The sequence below is a fragment of the Aptenodytes forsteri genome, unplaced genomic scaffold (assembly GCF_000699145.1).
Source record: "Aptenodytes forsteri isolate BGI_AS27 unplaced genomic scaffold, ASM69914v1 Scaffold59, whole genome shotgun sequence".
Taxonomy (NCBI): Eukaryota; Metazoa; Chordata; class Aves; order Sphenisciformes; family Spheniscidae; genus Aptenodytes; species Aptenodytes forsteri.
The window spans coordinates 1,644,159-1,663,334 of record NW_008794085.1 but is presented as its reverse complement, the minus strand read 5'-3'; the positions used below and the strand labels follow the sequence as shown (position 1 = coordinate 1,663,334).

Genomic DNA, 19,176 nt, shown 5'->3' with positions numbered 1-19,176 from the left:
CGCTGGTGGGGTGGGGTGAGAGGCAGAAACGGCCTTGACTCTGTGTCAGCACTGCTCAGCAGTAACGAAAACATCCGTGTGTTACCAACACTGTTCTCAGCACAAATCTGAAACACAGCCCCACACTAGCTACTGTGAAGAAAATTAACTCTATCCCCGCCAAAACCAGCACACCTGTTCTCAAATATGTTTCATATAACAAGTAATACCACCTGCCTCTTAAGTTATGTAGTTCTTCTCTATCAGAGTATCCCTTTACAGTTTATCAGAATATTAAAAGTTGTATTTTAAAGCAGTTTTCTGGCCTATAGTAATTTGACTTGCTGTAAAAAGCATTGAAATAATTCTTGTGGAGTTAAATCCTGCTACTTCTAAAATTAATTTAAAAGAAAATGAGGTAAAAATTCTCCCAGTGACTTCAAAGGTTCAGGATCATATCTGTATTCCCACTTCCATGTGTGTCTTTTCTTGTCCTATTTTTGCTTCTGGATCTAAAGCAGTGATCCTCAGTAGCTCAGTCTTGTGAAACCTCCCCTTGAACTGGCAAGTCAGTTTTGCTTAAGATGCTTACTAGGCAGTGCTTCATCTTGCACTTGCAGCACACGGAAGATGGTTTAAAATTAAAAGTGGATTTTTCAGATCTCAGCATATTCGACTGCACAAACAATAGTAACCACTACTTTTACCTCTTGCTGCTGGTCAATCCTCAATAATGCTCTGTTTCTGTGTATTAAAACATCTATTTAATGAAATGAGTTTTTTCTATGTAAGAATTTCTTTTGTTTAGTCATTGCTTTTAATTATACTTTCTGTTATGTACACTGATTCTAGCTTTTTATTACAAAGAATGAGAAGGGGAAGTGAGAGCTTCATTGATTCCCAGTACAGTATATTATGTAATAGAAAACGCTGAAAGCTACAGTAGTAGCTGGAAATTACCAATGGCACCAAGTAAAAGCTTGAAGTTTACAAAAACGTAACAGGGAAGAAGTTTTAATTGCAAATCAATCAATAAAATAAAATGGTATCAAATTTCATTAGCTTCCTTTCTGCCTTTTTAAAGTTAAAATGCTGCAACATTAATAAACCCTTGAACTGAATAACAGATTTCTGGAACAGCAAAGGTGAATGTTACTTTATACGTTACTCACTTCATAAAGCTGAAAATATTTTCAGATAGTGGAACTTTTAAAACTAAAATAATTATTTTACATCTAGAAAGCATTTAAGCAATTTCACGGATTTCTTTCATCTGCATCTTCCCTCCAGGGCTGTGTTATCCTTGTGTTTGTTGTTTGTTATCCTCTCACCTAAATGATTTATTTTTTTCCCCACAACAGCTTGCTATGTCATACTTTGGGTTTTCATTATTAAAATAATATCTTGAATACTCTGGTTGTGCTTGGCAAGGCCCACACTTTTAAGGCTGTGAGGTATGTTCTTGTAGTGAATGTTCTTGTAGTTGAGAAGTGTAAAATATTTCAGAAAAGTCTATGCCTGCTTATATGCAGACATCAGACTTAGGTCCACTGTCAAATATCAGAAGTACCTCTTAAATTATGCTGAAGCTTAAAGTACTGGATTCAATCAATGTCTTACAGTATTGAGGACAGGTTATCATAACCCATCCATTTAGAAATTACAGTAATAAAAGTTTATTTCCCCCCCCCTCTTTTTTTTTTAATTTCTGATCCACCCTTATTCCCTATTTTCTCTGGTAAACGGTTGGAAAAAAAGTTCTTTGACAATGCAATTGCCAAATCATTATTATTATTAATAAAGTTACAATAGTAAGTGGCTTATGTTATCGTAACTGAAGCTAGTTTTGCGAGGTCATGTGAAAATCCATGTGAATGTACAATCCAGCACAAACATTTCCAAGGGCTCTGACACCTTCATTTAACCCACAGATGCGTATTATTGATTAAGGCTGCTACTGTATCAAAATCGTTTGTTCTACAGCCTTCTACGGCACTTGCAGTAGAGCCCGTAGAAGCGGACACACGTGCACGTCTCGGGCACTTCAGTGGACCTGAAAGAGGGTGCAGTTCAAAGTCTGGACTTTGCATCAAAACAGTTGAAACGTTCACACACTCCTATTCTGCGGACTTTGGGGAGTAAGAGCTGGCATACAGACAGATGTCAGCGGTGCCGCCTTTAACTGCTACAGTCTGATTCATTGGTACTCTGCTGGCAACATCTGAAGAATCAATTGCTCTTTCGGTAGCCTTTAACAATTTCTGTATCTGTGGTGCTGGCCTTTTGCCAAAATAATGCCTTTTAATTGTTTTTTTTTTCCTAACTTCCTCTTTTCTGCTGCTTATTCTATGTTTCTGTTCTTCAGCTTTTCAACTTAAGACTCCTCATATGAGCAGTATCTGGTGTTATAATTTACAGAGTACCACTTTAACAATAATGGAACTGCATCTTAAAACTACGAGTGCTCTCTATTTTAGCCAAGCTAGGAGGCTTGAGTGGCCCTCTGTCAATGCAGAACACTTTGCCAGTTTGCATGGGAACAGAAGCGAATTTTTTTTTTTCCAGCTCCTAGCTTTACTTCAGGGCACTTGATATACTTGCAGTTTCCATTGTGATATAACCTCTTTAATGTTTGGATACCATATTTATTTGCCACAGTAACGTCTCAAATGGAAAAGAAAATAAAACTGAGAAATCTATCGTAAAAGCTGTCGTGAACGTAGATCATTGAAAGGCAGCATTTGCACAAAACAATTTTGGTGGTTTAAATCTTTCTCATGTGTCCCATGAGCTTTCCACCTCATTTCATCAAGCTTCCTGTTTGTACCACAGTAAATCAAAATTTGCTTAGGGTAAATGTCTAAGGAAAAATTCTCTATCTTTAGATAGAGAAGTTAATATGGTTACAGGTCTTAGGCTTATATTTAATAAGCATAGCCATATGGATTCAACCCAGGTAATGGATGGGCTCTGAGCTCTGTCTTCCTTCTGTTAGAGTTCACGTCTCTGACAACTGGAGAGCTGCCAGGAAAACCACTTGCAGCATTGCATAGCACGGTTCAGGAGGGAACTCAATATCAAACCTCCTTGTACGTATTATAGACACGTACCTGGCTACTAGACTAGTTAAGGCATTTCTAGAGTCAGGATGGTTGTATAAACATTTTTAGTATGTATTGTGTGAGAATATTTCAGTTTTGTTTGTTTCTCTAATAAAAAAACCTACTATCACAATCCTAGGAAAACTGAAATTGAACTGACTTTCACATCGACGTAACGCACTGGATATGAGGATGAGAGGAAGTGATCACTAAACTTCCTCTCACCATCATCATCTCTGTATATAGATTTCAGTTGTATCAATAGAGACAGGCTTTTAAGTATTAGATGAGAAGCTTTGATTTGGCCTTTAAAGACATTTTTTCCTCTTTTACTTTAGATTTGGTGTTAAAAAGAAACCAATTTACATAAATGTCATAAGAGATCCTATAGAACGACTAGTTTCTTATTATTACTTTCTGCGCTTTGGAGATGATTACAGACCAGGGCTACGGAGGCGAAAACAGGGGGATAAAAAGGTAAAGTGCACTTTATTATATATGTTGTTCTTACTAAAGTTAATGTGAAAACAATTTTAAAAATGTCTTGCTAAAAGCTGAATAGTTCTTTTATCAGCCTTGGTGATGATGGTGGCTTTGTAAGTTATATTCTCCCCGACGTGTCTGTACTGGACCAGAGTGTAACATTAAGTATGTTCTCTGTAACCTTATAAATTTACTTGACGTTGCAATTTGTTAAAAAAAATTAAATGAAAAAATGTTTTCAGGTATCCAGAGTTGTAAGTATCAAGTTAAGCATATCCTCCTGTGTAAGATATCTACATCTCTTCTTGTTGAAGACTGAGATACACGTTTTTTACCGAAAGCTGTTGAACTGCTGATGCTTTGGCTTTGATGGTTTTTTTTTTTATAATTAGCAACCCAATTTACTTTTTTTTTTTAATGTAAGTTTTGCAATGGAATTATATAAAGACTCTGCTTGAAAACTATGGAGTATGATCATACATTTCTATATTTCCTCCATCTGTCTTAGGTGGCTACAGGAGTAGTTCAGGTTACCATATTCAAACATTGATTACTAAAACAGTTTCAGAATGGCAACAACATTTAGGCTCCATAATATATTTATTCCAGAAAGAATTTATACATCCACTGTCAAGTTTTGCAGTAAGACATTTGTTGGAGCATGTTGCTTTGGACTTTTCTTAAATGAGGAAGAAAAGTAGGGTATTAAGTATATGAATATAGCTTATAAAACTATAGTTAGAACAGTGTTGAAGCTTTTATAAAATGTAAGGGGGGTTTGTACTTTACATAGCCAAACACTTTTTAAAATTTCAGTGGCGATATTTTCTTAAACTGATGAAATTTTTCTGTAATGTTGACAATTTAGTGTAGCACTGTGGGAATACCAAGAGACATGGAAAAAATAGCGAAGCAAAAATCACACTGAATACAGCTTAGTCTATAAACACCATAACAACTAATAAATGTGACTAACCATTTTGTGTGCTCCCCCCATCCAAATAGTGTTTTTTAAATATTGGGAACAGACCATTCCTCTTTTCTCTCCAGTTGATAACTAACTGCTCCTCTGTCATTTAGGTTTTGGCGCCATCTTCTGCCACTGCATTTCAGTTTATCCAAACATCCTACAGCATAGGTAGAGGAAAGCTTCAAGCAGAACAAATTAAAATTAAGCTTAAAAAATGTATCTTCACAGAACTGGGTACAGAGATGATTTGGTGATATGGTATCATAAAGGCATTTTTAAAAAAGAGATAGGATCTCATCTTTTGTAACCTACCCTGTTCCTTTTCATGAGGAGGATGATTTGGCTATGGAATTCCTTCCTGGTGGAGATCAATGAGTTGGAAAGCTGAGCATGCTATGAAGTCCAACCTGTTTATAGAACTTAATACTTACTAAAAAGAGTGACATTTAATAGTGTTGTTTTAGTTTTGAATTATAATCGGAACAGCCTTGTTAGGTAGTCACTGGGAAACATGAAGCCAACATCCCTAATGCTACTGCTTGGTAGACTGCACTGTAAGCTCTGATTTGCTGGAAGAGGTTGAAATGCATTCCTATTTATAATGTTTGTAATGTATTGCATTAATAATTTTACGTTTTTCTATTAAAGATGCTTTATTTCCTTTTGTCACTATCATACCACTTTATTTAGGTCTGAGATTTAGTAGTTGCCATACAGATTTAACTTGTCCTGTAAGCATCTCTAGTTCATTTCATAGAATCATAGAATCATTAAGGGTTGGAAAAGACCTCTAAGATCATCGAGTCCAACCGTCAACCCAACACCACCACCCACTAAACCATGTCCCTAAGCGCCTTATCTACACATCTTTTAAATTCTTCCAGGGATGGGGACTCAACCACTTCCCTGGGCATTTCACTCCATTTGAAGTGAAAATTATTTGCTATGCCAAGTTTTAGGGTTTCTTTCATTTAAATCAGGTAATACTATTTTTCCATGGTGTTCCCAAGAAAACTGTACATATATAGATGGTGTCAGTTTTACATACATTAGATATAAAATTCAGTAAGCTCAACAACGGATTGACCCAATCGCAGTGTCTATAACACTGGTATCTATTCTAATCTGTGTTATTGTAGATTCACTAAGAGCTGTTCAAATGAAAAGTAGGGAGGGTCAAAAATGCAATCTTTCTAATGGAAGTCAATTGTTCCTTTATTAAGTGGAAAGTAATCTCAACGTACTTTACACCCTCGCCCGCTCCCAGTCCATACCACAGCATTTATATGGAAAGAGTTCTTCATTCATTTTCTTTCTATATCCCTGTGCTTCCAAAGTCACAGATAGCTTGGCTCCAGAAACAGTCTGTAAAGACAAGTGTTTCTTATAATAAAATCTCTGGATGGAGTAGTCAGGGTACGTATGTAAGAGGAAGTGGGGAAGGAGGCCTGTCCTATTTCGTCTTACTTAGAAAATTACTTGCTTGCCTTTGCGTATTAACTATAAAATAACCTGCAGATATAAGCAAAGAAGTCTTTCTTTTGACAGATGCCAGTTCATATTTAGTATATACATTCATAAGTTAGGAGGTGCGTTTAAGCAATTTAGTTCTTAGGTAATGCTGATGTTATAAAGTACTCATGATAGATCAGTGCAGAATTCCTCTAGAGAACTATGCTGGAGAGAGCATACCAATGTCTTGTTTTCCTAGTTAAGCTGAATCTTTATCTGTAATATGTGACATGTACAAGCTATTCCAAACTCAAAGTGCAATGTGGACCAAGACACCACAGGTTAATCCCTGCTTTGGCCTGGCATCAGTAAGTTTTTCAGATTGTCTCAGGAACTTCACCTCAAAATAGAAGCAAAGGACGTTGTCCTTGTTCTAACACCGAATAATTAAGCAAATGTATTTTTACATAGTTGTTTTGAACAGAAACTTGTAATTATACAGAAGAAACAGTCTAAAAAGTTGTCTATATGATCACTTATTTGTCATTAAATAATTTTTTAAAAATCTATCCTAGATACCTGGCTTATATCTTGATTCGAAATATAAATACTTACTTTATGGCGACTGGGTAAAATATTTACAAATTCTTTCCAATGCTAATGGAGTTCTTATTGTAACTGTGTTACTGCAGTTGAAATTCTGTGTTGCTACAGCTGTCTATCCATGTAGAGGGATGTTGCATGGAATATTCTGTTATGCAGTGAACAACTTGCTTTCACTTCTGATGGCCAAAAACAAATTGGCCTCTGAAATTGCAGTTATTTGTCATAATGTTTAAAATATAATAGAACGTTTTTTAATCTAAAGCACAAAATGCACAGTGTTCTATGGTATAAAGATCCAGCTGCTCCAGTATCACACAGATCCTGATGGCATTGACGCTGTATCTTTAGTGACTTCTTTTGTAAAGGAAAAATAATGATACCAACACTTATTGACTGGTTTTGCTTGTTTTGACATACAGCCTTTATAAAGGTTATATCAAAGGTATATCAAATGTATCAGGTAAGATCAAATTGTTCATTAGTTCTAATCATAAAAAACTGTCCAAATACTATTTTAATTGAGACAAATAGGTCCTCCTAATAACACTGTGAAAGCAAGACTTGAAAAAATTGCTTTCTTTTTTTTTTCTTTCACATGGTATCCTGTGTTTTTCTGTCCCCACTACATTTAGCAACTAACCAGGTTGAGATGTTTGATACATATGCTAGAGTTTAAAGCTCAGCTCAGTTTTGTCTTTGTTCCAGACCTTTGATGAATGTGTGGCAGCTGGAGGTTCAGACTGTGCTCCAGAGAAACTTTGGCTTCAAATTCCATTCTTCTGTGGCCACAGCTCCGAATGCTGGTAGGGAGATAAATGTAGCTTAAGTTGTTAGTCAAGTATATCAGCACTGAAATCTAAACTTAACAAATTTGAATATGTAGCACAGTTGGGGAAAGTGTGAGGGACGGGACAGAATGAAGCAGCAGGGACTTTAGTAATGTATTTTCTTTTGAAGATGCATTTTAGTGAAACAGTCTTGCAGTTCTGTAAACAAGCAATATGTTAGGATACAGTATCAGCAGTGCTATGAGGGAAGACGGATGTTTTCAATTTTAAAAATAATTTTTGAAAATTTGGAGTCTTGACATTTTTTTCTTATGTCAGGCTACAATATCTGTCTTTCTGAATGAAGATATTGTATTCAAGCCTCTAGAGTTTCTGGGGAGAATTAAATAATTGAGATCAGGAGAAATTTATCTTCTTGAACCTTTACCAAACATCCAGTAGTCAATGCTACTTAGTAGAAACCGAAACAAAAGCAAATAGTGTCCATCTGTCAGTGCAGCATGTTTTCTAACAATGGCACAGACTTTAAAAAACTCTTTAGCAAACTAAAAAAAAAAAAAAAAAAAAAAGAAAAAGGACATAGATGATTTGAAGGATTCTGAGTGAAATCAAGAGCAATTATTTGTCAAAGGTACTGTTCATCCAAACATAAGCAAAGTAAATGGCCACTTGGGAGCTCCTCTTTCAGTGCCTGTTGGTCAGACCTATCTACACCTGGGCCAGGGGGAGCAGCAGAGAAAGAAAGAACTCTGAGCCTATCTTTTCACCCTGTCTGGAGCTATAAAAAGGAGGAAAAAATGTCGGTTTAATTTCTGTCTGTGGTTCAGTAGGGAAGTCCTCCCATTAAGTGCAATGACTTTCTAGTTCAGAATTATGCTTGTAGGATGCAAAAGGGAAGGTGTGTTCTTACCACAACCATTTGTGGTTTCTAATGTGAAAGTGGAGACTGAGTATTGACATTGAGAAAATGTAAATCCTCCAAAAATTGCATTAATAGAGACAGTAACCATATACACACATGGGTTTTTTTGTGGATGAGTTATTAGTCAAAATAACTAGAGTCAATTTTTTAGATAAGAACGCAGATGAGAGAAACTGGAAAGGGAAATGAAGTTAGGAATGGTTATAACTTGAAATGGGTCTTGCCTTTCCTACACTAATGTCCTGTTATGAACTAATCTCCATCTAGGGACCAAGGATTGTTGGCTGACATCAGAACTTGCTGTAATTGTTCTCTGTCATTTTAGGAATGTGGGAAGCAGATGGGCTTTGGAACAAGCCAAATACAATCTGATTAATGAATACTTCCTAGTGGGAGTTACTGAAGAGCTTGAAGACTTTATCATGTTATTGGAGGCAGCTTTGCCCCGGTTCTTCAGGGGTGCTACAGAACTGTACCGGACAGGTATTTAAATGGTTGATTTCCATGGATTCCGCGGATTTTTCATCCTCTTATCACTTTTTTTAATGTGAATTCTTTAGACTTAGATGAATAGTTTTGAGTCTTTGCCAGGTTTGCCTCTCAGTTGTCTGATGTTCCTACAGAAGAGACAAACTCTTTAAAAGACTCTCAGTACAAATTTTTGAGGGCAGCCCAAGTATCTTCCTGCCTTACGCAAATTGTAAGTATTTAAGGTTGGGGTAAAGGCAGTTGTGTAGGTATACCACACTTAAAAAATTGTGCCATGTGTTTATCAGAACAGTGTGGAAAGGTCTCGCAGGGGCTTCAGTTTTGTAAAATGGCTGGTAGTGGCAGATTTCCATTTCCTCAGAAGCCCTGCTGAAATTAACTGTGCTTGATGCAACCTGGTTGGCTGTGCAAAAAGGCCCAAGGGATACAAAGGCCCAAGTACATGTTTATCTTCCTGGGGTTGTAATAAGACATTTGTTATATAGCTAGTAGCTCATTTTCTAGGAGCTGGCCATGCAACTTATGATGAAGAAAAGGTCCATCTTAGCAGGGCTTCTGTCTGCAAATAGAGGGAGAAAAGGGTCTGATGTATAGAGCCTAGATGTGTAGTATTAACAAGTTTATTATAAAGCAACAGATAGCACTTCTTAGGGAAAATGCTGTCGTCATTTTGGTCATCGTTGTCTCACGAAAGAAATCTCTTTCTTTGCAGTTTGTAAAATTCTTAACATTTGATACCAGATTAACATCTAAATAATTAATTTTGAAAGACCAATCTTGCTCCAAGTACATTATGTAGAGTAATCGTGTTCCTTAAATGAAGTGTTCATTCCCTGGGTTTATTAGACTAAGGAGAAAGAATTGAAAGTACTGATGCAAAATTCATTAACATTTAGTGAGAGAGACTGCAATTTTCCTACCCGGCAAGTTATGTTAATAAATTCTGGATTAAATTCTGACACTTCTAATGCAGTTTATCAGCATGCTGAGAGTATAAAACTCTGTAAATAAAAGGACTGTAAACATTTTTTAATCACGTGAACTTTAAAGTGAAGTTATTGCTTTCATTTTGCATTTAGGAAAGAAGTCTCATCTTAGGAAAACAACTGAGAAAAAACTTCCCACAAAAGAAACTATTGCCAAGCTACAACAGTCTGAAATCTGGAAAATGGAGAATGAGTTCTATGAATTTGCACTGGAGCAATTTCAGTTTGTCAGAGCACATGCAGTTCGGGAAAAAGATGGAGAATTGTATATTCTGGCTCAAAACTTTTTCTATGAAAAGATTTACCCTAAATCAAACTAAGAACACTATACTGTTAGATTTATGGACCTAAATCTTTGGTCACATCGTCATCTTAGTCCTCAGCCATGGAAACTAGATTGCTTGTAGACCTCCAAGACGTTTCCTTATAGATCTGAGAAAAGTGGGCTGTGGATCACCTCCAGGGCATTGGATACCGGCTAATTATGTTGGTAATCCAGAAGGAAAGGCTTCATTTCTTTTATCTAACTAATACTTTCAGTGGGAGATAATATCCTTTACCTGAAGAAATCTACACTTTAATTCGGAGCAATTAATACACAGCAGTTCTAGTTGAAAATATAAACAAACAAAAAATGCTTCTGTTGATGCTCTTTTTAATTTTCAGAGCAATTTATTTTCATTTATACTTCTGTGAAGAAGAAATCATTTTTCCCAGCTTTCAACATGGAAATTTTGGTTGTATACAATATGAGTAGTGTTAATAACTGGTTGACATCTGTGCTTTGTTTTTCTGAATCATGTCACATGATATTAATTGGGATGGTTAATCATGTTCTGCTGAGAAATGCTGCTGCTGCTGAAATTGCCCATATTTATATATGTGGTTTTATTAAAAAATTACAACTAATCATTAGTATTAAAACATCATTTCCACGTTAATACTGTAAAAAGTTAAAGAATCAGAGCAGTGGGGTTCTTGTTTTGTTTTTTATCCCCACCGCCACTGGCTGAGGTTGGGAAAACTACAAAGAAAGTTGGTATTGTCTGCAGTTCTAGTTGATCCTTACACAGTGGTATAAAAATCGTAAATTCACTATTAAGTTTCTCCATGGATTCTTTGTAATAATTGTAAACTGAGGTATTGGTGAATCCATATTATGACTCCATTAGTGAGCTGTGGTATGGTTAGGGTTTTCCTACTACTTCGATACTTTTACCTGTAGAATATTTTTACTAAGGTGCTTTATAACGTGTTTTAAAGCATTGCATTTACAAAAGGAGTAAAATGCTGTAAATACTGCTTATTTTATGTATTTGGACCAAAAGGTTTAAAGTAACTAGTTTAAAGTGGGGTTTTTGCACCAGTTCTGTTATGTGTGAAGTGAAAAACATCACATCTGCTTCCTGGTTGAGTTAACTGTTGGACATTGCTGAAATGCACTTCAGTGACCTCTCTGACTTCAATACCAGAATGTTGTCCAGGGATTCTCTTTACAGAAATGTAGTCTTCATCCTTTTATTATGGTAAGAGGAAAAGAAGAAAAATGTCACGTGTAGTCCGGTTGAGAAAGATGCAGTGAACTTGATTGACATAATTGTATTTCTGTAACTGCCTTATGTGACTATTGTAAATTTGTGAGTTGCCATTATTAACCATGTGAAACACCTGGTAGATGAAGTAAATTGAAATTTGAGAACAGATGTTTGGGGCCACTGCGTTATAGCAAATGGCAGTGGAGAACTACAAGAATTTGTTTCCTATTGAATTTTCCTAAAGATCTGAGTATTTACACGTCTTACACCTGCCTTTTCTTAAAGTGCTTTTCACAGGCTTTAATGGGGGAAGGCACCGAGGAGACAAAGTAAGGAATGGTGGTAAAGGTTTAAATTCCTAAGGGGTGATGCTGAAAGCTTAGTTTAAAATTACCAAGTGGGGTTTCTTTAACCAGCTTGTTCTTGTAATGAAAACAAAGGAAATGGAAAATGGTCTGTGAACTGGGTGTCTGCAGCCAAAAGCAACAGCCCAATTACAGAGAGGATGATGAGAGACTATCGAGTACATCTTGCATTTTCTTTGTTTTCTTGGATTTTTCCCTTTGAATGTTAAAAATAGATCTCTCTCTGTTCTTCCCAAATAATCAGGGAAGTTCCCTCTGATAGCTTACCATTTATATAGCATGAACCATGCATAAGATTTCCTGTTCTAGTTCTTGGCTATTGACGTCATTAATAATGCCAGCATGTTTGGGAATAGGATGTGTTAGTTCACACATGAAGACATGTTTCCTAGCTAAAGAAAGGAACTGAGGAGTCGCACACAAGAAGTAGCTAATGGAGATCTAAAAATTTCCATAACAAAGCAGTAACTTTTTTGAAAGAAAATGAATACTTAGAATCCCAGGAAAGATTATCCACTCAATGATAGTTTTATGTTAGATATTTTTTTGACTGTGTTGTTTTCCTTAGAATAATTCGGATCAGTTTACCTTCTTGAGTCTCCTTCAGAATTTTCAGAAGAGCACCTCTAAGAGAGCAGGAGAGTTTACTGAGTGAAAACATAAAATATCGATCGAAGTAATGAAATAGGTGTGTAGACAAATGCTTCTGTATTGACAAGAAAAAAATAGGCAAAACTTCTACTGATTCCAGTAGGGTCTACAAAAAACTCTTCTATTCTGTAAGCAATTTTAGAAGTTTCTTTTTTTTCCTTCCAGGATTTAGAATTCCTTAATTATGAGTCTTCAGTAACAAAAATAATAGAACAATGCAATTCCTTTTACTTTTAAAGAGCAATATATTTTTCATAGTTCATATAAGAAAACACATTTTATTTAATCAGATATCACTTCCTGTTCTTTGCTGTGAACTGACAGGGTTGAGACAAACAAGAATTTTAGGAATATTTTTTAAAAATGCTAGCTACAATTGGAGAGGTATTCATTCCAGACGTACTCTGAAAATGTTATTGTCTGTGGAACACAGAAGGAATCAAGGCTCTCTACTTTTATATCTAGCGCAACCATTAAGTCAACTGTGAACTTTTTAGAATCCTTTGAATTCAGAACTATCAAACTTGGATTTGCTAAAAGACAGTTTAGGAAAAGGAGCTTTACGGATTTTTAATAAACTGCTCTTTTCATCTTCTATTCAGAAATGGAAACAATCCAAATTGTTGGTATTAAAAATATTTTACAGTATGTAAACAGAATGTATCTTGTGTATTTTCCCTTAATGACTTATAGTGAAAAGCAGCAATACGTGGATTTTTATTGTTGCAGGTTGTATGATCAGTAAACTTACTATGCAGCCTCCTGAACATGGATCTTTTAACTGAAGTCACTGTAGTCTCTGCACAGGAGCGAGATTGGCTTTTTGCAGCGCTAAGTTTGTTTGAAAGGTGCTGAAATGCTCATATATATATATATATATATATTTGAGAGTAGGTTTTGTTACGCTGTTCTGTACTTTTTGTACAAAATTAATGCCCTGATTTTGCGCAAAACTGTAGCCCTGTTGAAACTCTTGATGTCAGCGTAATGGCGCTAGGTCCAGCTGCGCTGGTAACTACATAACCATAACCACAGCATGTCTGGAGCACTTGGGATACACTGGGCAGCGTCGACAGGAGAGCAACAGTGGTTTTAGCTCCTTCCCGTAATAATTCTGCAGCCATGCAACAAGAATTCCACTCTTACTTTGTTAGTGCATCTATAAGCAGACACAAGGCTAGGGTGCAGAATGTCCTACGTGCATATTCCCACTTGCTCTGGGTTGATTTTCAAGCAGCCTGTCTATTAATGGTACGCTGAGCATGGCTTCATTTTCGAACAGGCATGAAAATTTATAGCTATACAATACGGGAGAGGAAGAAGCAGCCCATCCTGGTCATTTGAAATGCCTTTTCTGGGTACTTAGTTTTTCTGAAGATACTTAGCTATTTTTACTTTCCAGGAATAAACATTTGCTTATTTATGGTCTCAGAGCAGTTCTATTTTATATCAGGGAAAATTCAGTTATTTTCTGTTACAATTCTGTGAAACTTTTCCATTAAGCTTACCTGGCGTTGCTAAACGTGTGTATGACAAAAGGTATATGGATGACGCTGTCTGAACTGTGCTGCTTAAGCAGTCGGTGGAAAAGCCTGATTCAAGTGCACTGCCAATTTAGCTCTTCAAAATTGGAGCATATTTTATGACTACTAGAGATTAAGCTTAAGGAAACTGTAAGGCTGCTTAGTTGCACGGATGCTTCCTTTACTGTAAGCCTGTGCAACTCCGTAACCTTTGCAGCAGTATTTATAGAAAGAGCCCTCTTCCCGAGACTTTTCTGGAGCATAATTATAAATGTTCATACACTTGTACTGTCTGATATTTACATCAGCAGCTTTCTGTAGCTTCTGCAAAAAGAGACAGGTTTGTGAGCATTTCTAAAGCAGTACTGAATGTAATTTTGAAAAACATGGATTGTGCTTCATGACTTCTTTCTGTTTAAACACACACACAGCTAAATAGTGCCTTTTTTCCTCACAATCCATGTTGAAGACGCTCGCTCCCACTCACCCTCCGTAAATTGATTCGTTTGTGCAATACTATTCCAACTTGAAACCATTTTGTCACAGCTGTTTGAGAAATAATCTCCATTTTTCCCTACTATGCTGCCAGCTTTCTGTTGTTGAAGTGTTTCAGTTGATTACCTAATGCAAATGCTATAAAATAAAACACCCAGTGGGAAGGGGAAAGAAAAGAAGTCTGGTGTCCTGTCTTAATATTTGCATGTCACATTCACATTAAATGCTCTTTTTCTAGAAGATGTTGTTACGCAGTACTGTGAACTTCATTTGCAGCTATTGTGATTTTGGAGGGGAGGGGCGAGCTGGGATGTAGCTCGTCTGTAATAATTTCATATAGCTATAACCAAATATATTTATAGGCCTTTAGAATTCGCATTGGGCTTTCTGGCCAGAAATGTAATAAATTTGCGGAGGGTATACACTGCGCTGAAAGTATCAATGAAAGGTTCTTAATATTAAACCCGAGATTTGTAAGAATAGAAAACTGGGATTAAAGCAGTGCATTGATACGTACGTGCTTCCCTGCCTGAGGGAACAGATGACCTGACCGATTACTGTGGTACTGGAAGATGCTCAGTTACCGCAGTGATGAGAACGGTATAAAAACTTGAGTAGAAGTGTCGCTGGCACTTGTAAGCAAGCACTTAAAACAAGAAGATACAGTGAGCATGGGTACGCTACTCTGTTTAGGATTTCTGACGCGTTCTGTAACCACTGCTCTGTAAACACTCCTAGCTGCGTGCACTATGGCGCTGAACAGTCATCTGACCCAGCCAAGTTTCTTAATGCGATAGTTCCTAAATACTTAGTTGTCAGCCTTGATGATTCAGAACCATCATGCAGTTACTCAGCAACTTCCACTTGAGGATTTTGATGGCTTTTAAATCCCCCTTTCGTTGCAAGCAGACTTTTCCTTACTTCCATCAGTGGAAGTGATAGGTGTAATTGTGCACGGGAAACAAAAGTCTCTCTGCTTATATCAGCCAGGGGGAAGTGGAGGGAAATATTGCCTATGTAAAGGTACGGGACTTCCTAAGGTCACTGCACCTCTTTCTGAAACGATGTAGTAAACAATGACAGCCAAAAAAAGTTGCAATACAAAAATGCTTTCTTTAAAATGACAGTAGCTTCTCCTGCGAAAGAGAGAATGACTGTAGTGTTACAGATATGTGTTAGGTACTGGTTGAACGTGTTTTTTACTGATGCTGCCATTTGCACAGGTAATTAATCTCATCCGTTGGAATTCATGGGAGGGGAGTGAAAGAAGGGAAAGGGATGCTTTCTTTAAAATGACAGTAGCTTCTCCTGCGAAAGAGAGAATGACTGTAGTGTTACAGATATGTGTTAGGTACTGGTTGAACGTGTTTTTTACTGATGGTGCCATGCACAGGTAAAGGGAAAGGGGTTTTTTGTTCAAAGCTAGATTTTTTTTTCCCCAGGTCCTGTATTTTCATTTTATTTATTGTTTGAATCTTGCATTTGATTTCAGTATAATTTCCTTACTTCTTAATAAAATACAAGAAGTTGCTAGTGAATGTCAAAGCAATGTCCAGATGTTTTCTTCAAGCACAAGTCCCCTGCTATGACCTCCCCCCGGCTTCATTACCACATAACACAGATGTGGTAACTTTCAATAAGAGCTAATTTAAAGGACTAATAATACTCTTTATTAAAAAAAACCTCTACAAAGAACACCTGTGGCCTAAAAATGAAGGCTTTGAGACCTTTCACCTTGTCATAATAACCAACTGCATCCTCATAAAAATGGAAAATACTGTGATAAACATTCTCTGCCCTTTTTCTGCACGTTTACAAGGCTGGTCCTGAATCCACTCTCAGATTTGCTGCACACAGACATTAACTTCTCACAATAAACACGACTGTCAAAATAATTGCACAAAGAACAACTACCCATCTTCCTATTGAAAAAAAACCCCAAACAAAAAACAGATTAAAATGGTGATTCATGGGAGTTGTGGTTATAGTTCAAGTACACAGGTAATGCACTCCTCTAATGCTTTAAGAATGGTTCGCTACCTTGCTGTATATGTGCATGTGGTGTTTCACCCTGCTATTGATACGAGCTCCTCTGTGTTTTTCAACTAAAAAAGCATTGTATTTTAAACATAAATTCAGTATTAATAAGGAAGAACACTGTTCTGATTCATGGGAGTTGTGGTTATAGTTCAAGTACACAGGTAATGCACTCCTCTAATGCTTTAAGAATGGTTCGCTACCTTGCTGTATATGTGCATGTGGTGTTTCACCCTGCTATTGATACGAGCTCCTCTGTGTTTTTCAACTAAAAAAGCATTGTATTTTAAACATAAATTCAGTATTAATAAGGAAGAACACTGTTCTGTTTTGAGAGAAACATAAATTCAGTATTAATAAGGAAGAAAACTTTTCTATTTTGAGAGAGAAACATACCTAATTTGGTATGATAATTTAAATGCTCTAACTCAACCAGAACTCTGGGTTTGATGCAGCAGTTACTGGAAAATATTATGAACTGTCTCTTTACCAAAAAAAGAAAAAAATGAGTCTAAAGAATAACGGTCTTCTGGCCCTAAAGACATTATTGTCTTGACAAATATTGATTGCCATTTTTAGCACAGAACAGAATTTGGCATCCTTAATCTCCTTTATTTAGAATTTAATAACTTTTAAAATGCTGCGTGACTTGGAGAATTGGCAAGGGGAAAAGGAACACTTAACTGCTAGACACTCGTGCAGTTACAGGCTGCCTTTGTCAAGACCACCTCAGTGCAGTGCGCAACGATGAGCGAATATAAGGGCAAACGTTGCGTAAAGCAGATGATACGGTAATAGAGGGCATATATGCATCTGTGAAGACGGCATGTAAAGAACAGAGGAAAGTGCAGGCAGCAATATAAACCGCTACGTGAGATTGCAGTAATTCCTTAAGTCAACAGCTACGATGGCTATCTTTGGCCTAATTACCTGCTTTGGATCTTCAGTGCCTTCCCTTGACTGAATTAATGAATTCAAAGTTGCAGCCATCAAGGCCGCTGCTATTATAAGCAAGGCCTGTACACCGACAAATGAAATCTCTTCTATTTATAACCCCCGACCAAATACTTACTTCCAGCACTTTGCTCCAGTACTACTCATAGCTAAGCTATAGATCTGGAAAAGCAAATTACATTGACTGGGAGGCTTGTCTGCTCTGCATTTGAGATCCTTGCTTCTTGAAGGTAAAATAGTCAGTAGTTGCATGACAGAAGTCAAATCTGTCAAGTCTGGGAGAAAGCATCTTACGCTCAGATTATGTGGAGCTGAAGTTGTGCACTTTGTTTGGTGTCCATTCAGAATGAGTTCACTGGCTCAGGCAGATTCCAAACAGACATCTGTTAATACTAAATGCTACTTCGGAGAGATGGTTGGAAACCCGAGGTTTACTTTTAGCAAAAATTGCCGTAAACATTGTTTTTCCATAAAACTTTTCAACAAAGGTTTTGGGGTTTTTTTCTTAAGACAAACGGGGATTTTTTCCCCCTTGAAAACAGAGCAAAACAGGAAAACATCAGGGCCCCCCCACCCCAGCAAACATTCTTTGTCAGTGCTCTTTTTTTTTTTTACCCCTCAAGTGGATGGAAAAATGTGTGAGAGTGTATGACATCTGTGTTCAGCCTCTCCCTTTTCTCAGCTGGCTCTGTGAGATAGCGTAAAAGGTTTCATTCCTTCACAAGCCTTCCAAAGGACAAGTCTTATCTTGCAGGTATTGTTGTAGGACATGAGATCACACTCCAGTATGGAGTTTATCAAACGTGGTGTTTACTCAGGATCACCTTTGAGTCTGGTGGCAACAGAGGGAGGTCCCTGTCCTGTGTGTCGGAGGTAGTACTCGTGCGGTGTGTGAACTAGCTTGTGCATACAACAGTTCGGATACATTTACCTTGTGTATCTGACAGGCACTTCATCTAGCTAGGACAGTTAACTTACGTTTTTGGGGCACTTCATCTAGCTAGGACAGTTAACTTACATTTTTGGGGTTTTTTTTTAAATCTTTGTGCAGAACAAGTGCATGACAAGATGAGAATCGGGCTGCAATCAACAGGTTTTATTAACTAAAGCTTTGCAGCCAGCTCATGTGTAACTTTGGTTCCATACACCCTCCTCCCCACCTCACCCGTCCAGGAATGTCCTCGTACATATATATGTGTGCGTGTGTGTTCTACACGTATATAGTCATAGTCCTCATCACTTGCTCATACTGAGATAAATGGAGAGTGAATGACAAAGCCAAAAAGATTCGAAGACAGCTTTGGAAGCCAAGTTTGAAAACCTTGTCAGTAGTCAGAGGGTGCAAAGCATGCCCAGGCAGACACTCGAATGCGCTTTCAAAACCCAGCTTCTTTGTGTATCTGAAACGGCCTCTCTGCATCTGTTGAGCAGTCCAGTTTGGGCTTTACTCTGTTCGAGTACCTAGGAAACAAATTTAAAAGAGCTTTCTGCAATGAAAGATCCTGATATTAAAGCTTATTGCTCCTTTAACAACAGTGTTCTCCAAGACGATCCTGTACCCTGTGACTGAGAGAGGAGGGAGAAACCCTGATGTCATGGTTTATCACAGACATTGAGATGGTTGTTCAAATTTATTTCATCATTTTATGTTCTGCTTATGTGTGTTTGATTTAAACTCATTCTTTTTCTCGCGTTTTCTCGTATGCATGAAAAAGATGTGTTCAAAACCCAAAAGAATGTGCTTTTCTCTATAGCTGCGTCAGTAGACTCTCCCCCATGCCAATCTCATTCTGTTTACCCAAATTCAAATAATGATTGATAACTGGAAGTCTTACTGTCT

The 19,176-nt window shown here is 37.1% G+C and overlaps 1 protein-coding gene across 1 annotated transcript in view; it reads left to right on the top strand.

Moving 5' to 3' along the window:
* The window catches only part of HS2ST1 (heparan sulfate 2-O-sulfotransferase 1), an 87,409-nt gene extending 76,721 nt beyond the window's left edge, over window positions 1–10,688 (top strand). The window contains exons 4-7 of the mRNA XM_009274245.1: window positions 3,419–3,557; window positions 7,297–7,394; window positions 8,627–8,784; window positions 9,870–10,688. Coding sequence (XP_009272520.1) covers window positions 3,419–3,557; window positions 7,297–7,394; window positions 8,627–8,784; window positions 9,870–10,096 — 622 coding nt within the window. The 3' untranslated portion in view covers window positions 10,097–10,688. The remainder of the gene's footprint in view (window positions 1–3,418; window positions 3,558–7,296; window positions 7,395–8,626; window positions 8,785–9,869) is intronic.
* The last annotated feature ends 8,488 nt before the right edge of the window (window positions 10,689–19,176 follow it).